At 46.1% G+C, this 10044-nt stretch overlaps 1 protein-coding gene across 2 annotated transcripts in view; it reads right to left on the bottom strand.

Annotated features, from left to right (window-relative positions):
- PDCD5 (programmed cell death 5) overlaps positions 1-10044 on the bottom strand; it is a 13285-nt gene that overhangs the window by 2951 nt on the left and 290 nt on the right. The window contains exons 2-6 of one of the 2 annotated variants that reach the window (XM_015414885.1): positions 6771-6811; positions 5185-5246; positions 4241-4332; positions 3305-3376; positions 793-886 (exon numbers count right to left, since the gene is read on the bottom strand). In XM_015414885.1, coding sequence (XP_015270371.1) covers positions 839-886; positions 3305-3376; positions 4241-4332; positions 5185-5246; positions 6771-6811 — 315 coding nt within the window. In that variant the 3' untranslated portion in view covers positions 793-838. Of the gene's footprint in view, positions 1-670; positions 887-3304; positions 3377-4240; positions 4333-5184; positions 5247-6770; positions 6812-10044 lie in introns of those variants that run through there. The other variant, XM_015414876.1, reaches the window with a different exon arrangement.

Raw genomic sequence — 10044 nt, 5'->3', positions numbered from 1 at the left:
GCAAAATGTCACTTGCTAGCCAAAAAAAATCTACATCTGTCGATTCAACAGATCATCCAGCAAGATCCAGAATCTTTCCTAGAGCCACATATATTTTTGCTTGTCAACTACTCTTCCTTGGATTTATTTCAGCAAACCTTATAACACTGGCATTCAGCCATGTTGATTCCTAACACCCATGCAAGATGCCTCTTCCTTTACACCACAGCCAACACTAACATGAATTTGCTGTTCACAGCAAGCCCTGATAAGTACTAATAATCACAGCAAGTAATCAGGGAAGGGATAGGTAAGATTTACACTTGAGAGGATAGGCCTCAGGGTATGTACAACTCCATTGCCTGTTCGTAATCCCTTAATTGTGGTTAAGGGATTATGAATGTTATGCATATATGACCACCTATCTGATGATCCCCCCCTCTTATATATACAAATAAACGTTCTCAGATGTATTTAGTCTGGAGGTGTAACTCTGCTAAAACCTTTGCAACCCAGACTCTTTCACTCCCCATTCTGGTATGGTGCATCAAATGAATGCAGAAGCAAACTGTTTATAGGTGCCAACGACAGTGTGCGTCTGTGTGTTTGCTGCGTCACATCAAAAGAAAGCTGAAGCCCTGGAGACCATCCGCAACTCCCTCGGCCTTTGATACAAAAATGACCTAAGAAAACTATTTCACTTCATTTTATTATACAGAGATAATTTGTTTTCCCTTTGTGTAAAAAAAAAAAAGTGTACAGAAAAACCGTGTAAACATTCGATTTATGCTTCGGTCAGGACAGAATACTTTCCTCGACGTCTTCCAGACGATTTGCAGTCGGCAACCACCTTTGTATCTCAGTCGTCCTCTTCCTCATCGGAATCCAATACTTTTCTTCTGTTGAACTGGGGGGGGGGAGTTACAGTGTGAGCTAACATTGTACTCTTACCAAAAGTTCTAACGTGAAGAGACAAGTCTTTAGCAGATTCCTGGCTGCTTTAGGGAAAGATCCCAGACCACTCTGGTGGCGGCATGATTCTGGCTTCTGAAAATTCAGTGCCCCACTAGGCTGGTTTTATTTTATTTATTTTATTTACACTCCAATTTTCTCCCCAATGGGGACACAGAGTGGCTCACACTGTTCTCTCCAAGCCTGTGAAGAAGGCTGAGTATGTGTGACTAGTCCAAAGTCACCCAGCAAATTTCCACAGTAGAGAACACAAAGCAGAGCCCTGCTGGATCAGAGCGGTGGTCCATCTAGTCCAGCACCCTGTCTCACACAGTGGCCAACCAGTTCCTCTGCAGGGCCATCAACAGGGAACAGAGGCGGAGGCCTTCCCCTGATGTTTCCTCCTGCCACTGGTATTCAGGAGGTCACTGCCTCTGAAAGTGGACGTTCCCTTTAGTCACCGTGGCTACTAGCCACTGATGGACCTCTCCGCCGTGAATAAATTCAATCCTCTCATAGCCTAGTCTGAAACTCTAACCACCACACCACACTGTCTCTTGGGTTACAAAGCCATGAGGAGCCGCTGCAGATGCCCTCTGGAGCTCCAGTTTGACCACACACCTTCCAAGGCGGAAGCTATACTGATGCTGTTAGAGTCTCGGAGCCCATATCTGTGGGCTTACATTCCCTTTGCTAAAATAAGTTCTCAGCTGCTGATGCACACTGCAGACGGAACCTAAAGGTTTCCCTTGCTTGAAAGCCAGTTAAATCCGACTCTAGGGAGCAGTGCTCATCTCCGTTTCTAAGCCGAAGAGCCAGCGCTGTCCAAAGACGTCTCCGTGATCATGTGGCCAGCATGACTGAGTGCCGAGGCGCACGAAACGCTGTTACCTTCCCACCAAAGCAGTACCTATTTATCTACTTGCAATTTCTTGCTTTCGAACTGCTAGGTTGGCAGGAGCTGGGACCAGAGACGGAAGCTCACTCGGTCACACGGCACTAGTGTCTCGAACTGCTGAGCTACCGACCTTCCAGTCTGCAATTCAGCATCTTAACCTCTGAGCCTAGGAGCCCGCTAATCATCGCACCAATGGTACAATAGGGGGGGAAACAACAAAAAAAGGGAACTGATTAAAATAAATTTAGAATCGATCCACTGTCTCTTAAAGATGCACATAATTACTGTTAACTTGACACCCACTGTAAATCTTTTCAAATGTAAACACACTTTTTGTACCAGCAAGTTGCTTATGGGGATTTATGGCCAAGAAATGTTTTTTCACCAAACCGCCTACAGGATGAAAACACACTATACAGCTCTTTCGACAAAATGTACTGATTCCTATTTATTTAAACATTAAACATTTAAATATTTTCCTGGTAGTTCAAGGTGGCTTACTAGTTCTCTATCACAGAACTGGTACGAACTTGTAGTATGAGCAGTAGACTTAACACCCATTTGCGGCAGGTGGAGAACAGCCTGCTAGCTATTGTTGTATTTTTGCACTTTATTTTTGTACTGTAAGCCACTCTGGATCCCCATTGAGGAGAAATGTGGGAGATACACGATGCCTTCCTAAGGGAAGAAAATGCTGCGGCTGACAACTGAGCCTGACAACAATGCTCACGCTTGAAAAAAACATACCCCTTTGGAAAACTGAATGGATCCAATACTGGCCAACTCGCTAATTTTTTTTTTTTTATCACCACCTTTTTTTAGTAAAGGTAAAAGGTAAAGATTTCCCTTGCTCGAAAGCCAGTCGAATCCGATTCTAGGGGGCGGTGCTCATCTCCGTTTCCAAGCCAAAGAGCCAGCACTGTCTGAAGACTTTTTAGCGTGACTAAACACCGAGGTGCACAGAACGCTCTTACCTTCCCACTGAAGCAGTACCTATTTATCTACTTGCAGTTTCTTGCTTTCGAACTGCTAGGTTGGTGGGAACTGGGGCCAGAGACGGGAGCTCACTCCGTCACGCGGCGCTCGGGTCTCGAACTGCCGAACTACAGACCTTCTGGTCTGCAGCTCAGCATCTTAGCTACTGCTACATCCAGGGCTTCCCTAACTAGACCAAACCTATTTCTGATAATGGGATGGATACCCGTCAGTGGCCATTTGTTCTACAAAATATAAGAGGGAACCATCAGGGAAACGGAAACAACTTTTGCCAGTAGGAAAGCAATTTGGGAATTCTGGCCATGAGTGAGGGGAGACTTACTCCACTCTGCACGGCTGAAGCAGCACCGAGAAGGGCAGCCCGAAAAGCCTGGCTTGGTAGAGCTTCTCACATCTTCATACTCCCTCACCCGCCCACTCACCTCTGGAGGAGGTTTAGGTGCCACTTTCAAACAGGCTTTAAATGTTAAGGTCTCTTACCTTTACTGTTGTTTTCTTTTCGGTTTGCTGACTCACTTTTTCAAGTATTTCTATCAATCCTTGATCGGATACCTAAAGAAACAAGACAACCAAACAAATCTAATGCAGGGGAAAAAAACGGTTTGGAGAAATCGTTCACACTGTGTCTTTCTGCTACTCCCTGAACGACACTTTGTAGGTTTCCTTCTGTACTATTTGGTATCTGTCTCAGAAAGGCTCACTAGCACCAAGCAGCAGTTCACATTATACCATGGTGCTATATTCCTGTCCAACACACAACAGCGGCGGAAGCCCAGAACCAGCTTGCAGATTCAGAGGGGCACCATAATTAGTCATCTCGTCATCTCTGAGTGTTTAAATATTTTGCCCTCCCTGGCCCCAGGCAGGCAGGGGTGGGAAGAGGCAGGGAGAAAGCAACTTACCCTCCCTCTTCTCCTGCCTCCTCCTGGCTGAATGAGGGCCGGAAGCGGGGTGGCCGGAAGCAGGGGGTGGGGCTTAGTCATGTGCCCCGTCCCCCGTACCTCACTTGGGGGAACTGCGATCCCCCGTGATCCCCCCCGAAATGACCTCTGTTTGTGACGATTTGCTTTTATTTTAAAACCAAAGAAAAGGAGGTTTAAAAACTACTGCAGAGATTAATGAAAGCTAACAGTCAATGAAATAAAAATTTTTTAAATACTCTGTAGCCAAGTTTTTTCTTCTAGAATGTGTAACACTGCCAGTGCCAGGTATATTGTCTTGCAGGTTCTCACCAAGGTCTATCTAGTCTAGCATTCTATTTTGAACAACAATCTCTGAGAAGCCGCTGGTATTCGGGTATTATACTTCTTACCACGGAGTTTCCACTGAACTTTAAATCCATCCCTTTACGAATCTGACAGTTCCAAGATACGTTTAATTATATAATAAAAATAAAAATAATAGAATAAAACTTACCTTCCCGTTTAACTGTCCAAACCTTGCCATCTGTATGAGATAATTCTCAACTGCTTTCGCCTTTTCCGGCTTTACAAGTGCTAAATTACTTACTGCAAGGAAAAAAATTGGTTGTTTTTTGATTAAAAAAATATTTTACTTTTAATTTGTTTTTTAACTTAACACAGGACAGGGAATAGTCTTCAGATAAGTTAATTCACACCATTGTGGGGGAAAATCCTGAATTAAAATGTGGCATGTATATTTACTCTTAAATGGTCCAGGCGAAACTGATCATGTCAGATCTTGGAAGCTAAGCAGGGTCTGCCGTGGTACTTGGAAGGGAGTCCACCAAGGAAGCCCAGGGTTGTTATGCACAGGCAGGCAATAGCAAACCACCTCTGAAAACCCTATGGGGTCGCCATAAATCAGTTGTGACTTGGACGGCAAAAAAAAAATTACAATTATTTGAAGATTTACTACACCATCTCTGACAACACAGTGTTCATGAAAGCAGAATTACTGAACAGTGTCTATCAGTGCTCCCTCTAAGCTGTGGAGTCTTGTGAGCAAAAATTCTACTTTGTGAGCTACTGACATTAAAGTTGTGAGCGAGTGATTTGGCTGCTGCATAAATTAGTTTGGCTCTGGAGACCTCCTTCCTGAGCTAAGACAAAAATCGGTGAGTCGGGGGGGGGGCTGAAAAACTGTGAGCTAGCTCACACTAACTCAACTTAGAGGGAACACTGGTGTCTATAGCACTGCCCTCTTTCTTCTCCATTGGAGATGATCCTGTATGTCTTCAAACACTTCTCTGGGATACTGTAGGCTGATCCTGCACTGAGCAGGGGGTTAGACTAGATGGCCTGCATGGCCCTTTCCAACTCTATGATTCTAAGATTTTGATTCAGGGAAGGACTAATTAGGGTCCTAGAAATCAAGCAGAAGATAACATGCATGCTTACATCTGGCACGAGCTGCCTGATCCAAAACCTGAGCCAAGATGTTATTCCTCATTTCCACCTCCCTTTAATAACAAAAGAAGCACAGGGAAAATTTCAGGGTCAGAAGGGATTTGGGAGCACGCTGTATGAGAGGCAGCCACAAACAGCTTCGTTTTTACAATCTGCATGCAGCCATTATTATAGGCACTGTCCCTGTGAATCAGCAAAGCACCAACTTAGGTATCAAAAGTGTTCACACATCCCAAACCACCAGGCAAACAGCTATTCTTGTAGCTTAGATTTCTGAACAGTAAATGCCTCCCCCCACCAACATCCCAAATATCTTCAGCATAAGACATTCAACAAATTCCTCATACCCTTCATGACCACAATTTTGTGACCTCTGTACTACTTTAAGAAATAAAGCTTCATATGGCTGACCTCTGCAAAGAGTTGGATCGGAATAATAAAATTTAAGGGCAGCGTCCGGTTTTGTCCCATCTCCCACACTGTGTTCACGAGGGAGACTTATAAGAGTGAACGAATTGACTATTAATTGAAAGACAACCCCCCCATTCAGCTCAAAAGCAGGCCTAAGATTATTTGTGGCTCAGTACCAAAACTCTCACATATGGAAATTCCAGCTCCATTTAGCAGCAGTATCATGATACTGGAAGATTAGCAACCTTTTGTGTGTTAGTTTTATTTATCGGCTCCCAAGGCAAAAAAAGAAGGGAGCAGGAACCTTACTTAAAGGTAAAGGTTTCCCTTGCTCAAAGGCTAGTCGAATCAAACTCTAGTGGGCAGTGCTCATCTCAGTTTCCAAGCTGAAGAGCCAGCATTGTCCGAAGACATTTCTGTGGTCATGTGGCTGGCATGACTAGATGCTGAGGTACATGGAATGCTGTTACCTTCTCACCGAAGCAGTACCTATTTATCTACTTGCAATTTCTTGCTTTTGAACTGCTAGGTTGGCAGAATCTGGGGGCAGAGACGGGAGCTCACTCCGTCACACAGCACTCGGGTCTCGAACTGCTGAACTACAGACCTTCCGGTCTGCAGCTCAGCGTCTTACCCTCTGAGCCACCGCGTTCCAACCTTACTTAAAGAGTCAGCTGCCTGCAACCTTACTTTGCAGAGGCAGCCAATTAGTGGCTTTTTGTAGGCCTCCTTAAGTGAGGCTGGGCCACTCATTGGCTGCCTCTGCAAAATGAAAAATTGCTTGCAGGCAACTGACCTCTAACTGTGGGCTGTCACATTAGAACCTAAGAAGAGCCCTGCTGGATCAGACCAGCGGTCCGTCTAGTCCAGCATCCTGTCTCACTCAGTGGCCAAACCAGTTCCTCTGGAAGTCCAACAACAGGGCATGGAGGCCAAGGCCTTCCCCTGATGTTGCCTCCTGGCTCTGGGATTCAGAGGACTGGTGCCTCTGAATGCGGAGGCAGACTAGTCAAGCTAGCCCTGATAGAACCGCTTAGCAGAAGAATGCAGTGAATAGATATCCACTTCCCAATATTTTATAATTACAGCGGCCAGAACTATACAAAAAAGGTTCAAATGCATTCAGGTTTCTAGACCACATTATGTATAACAGCAGCAGCCCATACCTCTGCTTTGCTTCTTGTTGTACAACTTCACCAGAGGGATCCTGAAAGTTTGCAAACAAAATAGAAGCTGTTTTAATAGCAGCACTGCAACAGGGGAGAGCTTAAGTTTTAGCTAAGGTAGGCAATGATGTGTAGACATCATTGTAAGCTCCATTATAAGAACAGTTAAACAAATGCACAGCCCATAGTGCACTGGTCAATTTCTGTATGCACAGAAGTATACAAGTTTCAGACTACGCAGACATCTACCTACCAGTCAAGAGGAACTTTTTGAGCCACAAACAGAAGAGAGCCCCTTCCTTAATGCAGACACCCAAAGGAACCAGCGTGTCACCTGCAATGTGAAGGAACTGCTCCCAAGGACCCAGGCAGAAAAGCTGACAAACTTTGTTCTGTTTTTCTTTTAGGTTACAAACTATCAAGTGTGACCTAATAAAACAACCCTCTCCCCTCCCCACAACCTAGAACATTTTAGTTCATTTGTTCTTGCCTCTAGATCAGTGGTCACAGAGCCCCACTAGCTGGATTGAGAGGTCCCCAAATTTCTTTTTGCTGCTTTTGGAAAGACTTCCTGTGCCTCTTGTCCTGTCTTTGGCATGCTGCGAGGAAAAGCAGGAGAGTGAGCCAAGGTCACGCCATGGTGGGGAAGACTCCTCCATAGCTGTGACCCTTGGCTTGGTTCTCACTGCAGAGTTCTCCACTATGTCCATGTCTCTTTCCACCGTCCAGGGTCCTGGCCTTGTCACTGTTGAGGTCCTAACAGTGGCTACCCCTCTTCCTGTCACATGACTGTGATGTCACATGCCAGCAGCTAGTGGGTTCCATGCTGCCTGGGGATTAAAGGTGAGCCCCAGGTTTAGAAAGGTTGAAGGCTCCTGCTCAAGATTCTTGTTGATGAGTAGCTTTATCAGACAACGATTCTGAAGAAGGGATGGAGGGTGGGTGGCCAAAAGACCCCATCTCAGTGGACAGCACTGACTAACCCTTTGTCCACAGACCCTGAAATGTGTGGCAGACAACGGAAAGCACGGAATACCCTTAGTGAGCTGGATGTGGCCCACAGACCACTACTGGGCGAGCTGTACACCAAGCATAAAACCCCCCATTAAAATACACTTTCCAGGTAGGTGGGTGTGGATACAGAATTAGAACCGCCAAATCTGACTATCTGAAGTGCGGAGGGGGCACTAAAGTGGTAAACCTGCATCTGGGTTGTACCACTTTTGGTTGCACAGAATTCTCTTCCATATTAATCCCCCCTCCAAAAAAAGAAAAATGCACACACAACACTAGTACACCAGAGAGAAAGAACCCCATCTTCACACAACATGCCTTTCATGTGGAAGAAGCCATTTTTATACACAAGAGAACAATCTTTGCCTTGACATCTAGCATTCTATGTTACACAATTTCTGCTACATGGGCAAATATCCAATCAGTGCTATACCCAGTAGACTATTTTATTTAGTTAGATATTTATCCCCTTTTTTCTCTTCAGCGGGGGCCCAAAACAGCTTACGAACACCATTATTCCCTCCTCCTGTATTTATCCTCACAACAACCCGTGAGGTAGGTTAGGCTGAGAGGGTGTGTGACTGGCCCAAGGTCTCCCAGCAAGCCTCCATGGCAGAGGGGGGATTTGAACCCGGGTCTCCCAGATCCTAGTTCAAAGCTAACCACTGCCACTATCCTGGTGTACAGCCGCAAGCTCAGCCTACTGCCAGTTTTGAATCTTCCACATACAAATTCTTTGCTCATAAGGACATAAGAGTCCTACTGGATCAGACCAGTGGTCCATCTAGTCCAGCATCCTGTCTCACACAATGACCAACCAGTTCCTCTGGAAGGCCAACAACAGGGCATGGAGGCTGAGGCCTTCCCCTGATGTTGCCTGCTGGATCTGGGATTCAGAGGCTGACTGTATATTGAGTGTGGAGGTTCTCTTCAGTCACCAGGGCTAGTTTCCACTGATAGACCTACCCTCCATGAATCTACTGTCCCTTTAAAGCCATCCATGCCTGTGGCCATCACTACATCCTCTGGCAGCGAATGCCACATTTTAATCACTCGCTGTGTGAAGAAGTCTTTCCTTCTGTCCGTCCTGAATCTACTGCCCATCACCTTCACTGGATGCCCTTTCATTCTAGCATTTTGCCCTCATGGGAAAGCATCGCCATGCCAAGAAAGAAGGAAGACCCTAGCCTGACCTTCCCTTTAACACGCTAATTTGCTACATACATGTAACTTGTTTCATATGGGAAAATAGTCAAGATTCCCATGCCTTCCCTAAGACTCACTAGTTTTCTAATCAGAATTGCCTCACCATATCTGGCCTCCCCTCCCCGCCGCCTTTATCCAGCTATGTGGACTAGTATACTAACTTAGGTTACTGCATGGGGGCTAGGCCTAATTATGATCTAAGTGGCCCTTCTGGTGCCACACACAGTTAATACTCCTATGGCCTATATGCTACCATCTTGCCATCATGTAAATTGGGGTTTAGCTTTTTGCTTGAATTGTATTAATTTTTATATGTTTTATTGCTATGTTGTACCCCACCCTAAGGCCACTTTCAGGGGATGGGGCGGGCAGAGCTGCCAGATCCAGGTTGGAGATTTGGGGGGTGGAGCCTGGGGAGGACAGGGGGGTACAATGCCACAGAGTCCACCCTCCAAAGCCTCCATTTTCTCCAGGGGAACTGATCTCTGTCGTCTGGAGATGAGCTGTAACTCCAGGGGAGCCCCAGGTCCCACCTGGAGGCTGGCATCCCTAGTCCCATATCAAGAAGGATGTTTCTAGAAGAAGAGATTGGATTTATACCCCGCTCTTCACTTGGGAGTCTCAGAGTGGCAGACAATCTCCTTTCCCTTCCCCTCCCCACAACAGACGCCCTGTGAGGTAGGTGGGGCTGAGAGAGCTCTTTTGAGGACCGCCCTGGAGAGAACAGCTCTGAGAGAACTGTGACTGACCCCAGGTCACACCAGCAGCTGCAAGTGGAGGAGTGGGGGCTCAAACCCGGGTTCTCCCAGATTAGAGTCCAGCACTCTTAACCGACTACACCAAACTGGCCCTTCCATTTCCTTCACAAGCCACCTCTGTAAGCTCCTCCCTCATCCCCAGCACGCTAGCGCGTCGAGAGCAACGCGCTGAAGCTTTGCTATCTCCTTGACAAGCTAGTTTTCTATGCCCAAGGATTTAAAAACAAAAACAAAACCACACTGCTCTAAAGAAACACGTGTAGCCCGCCTCCTCCCCCCCCCCCGGTTCAGTGTGA

Source organism: Gekko japonicus, unplaced genomic scaffold (genome assembly GCF_001447785.1).
Source record: "Gekko japonicus isolate JY-2015 unplaced genomic scaffold, Gekko_japonicus_V1.1 scaffold1649, whole genome shotgun sequence".
Classification (NCBI taxonomy): domain Eukaryota; kingdom Metazoa; phylum Chordata; class Lepidosauria; order Squamata; family Gekkonidae; genus Gekko; species Gekko japonicus.
Note: the sequence above shows the minus strand (reverse complement) of the source record. Positions and strands in the feature narration are given on the sequence as shown.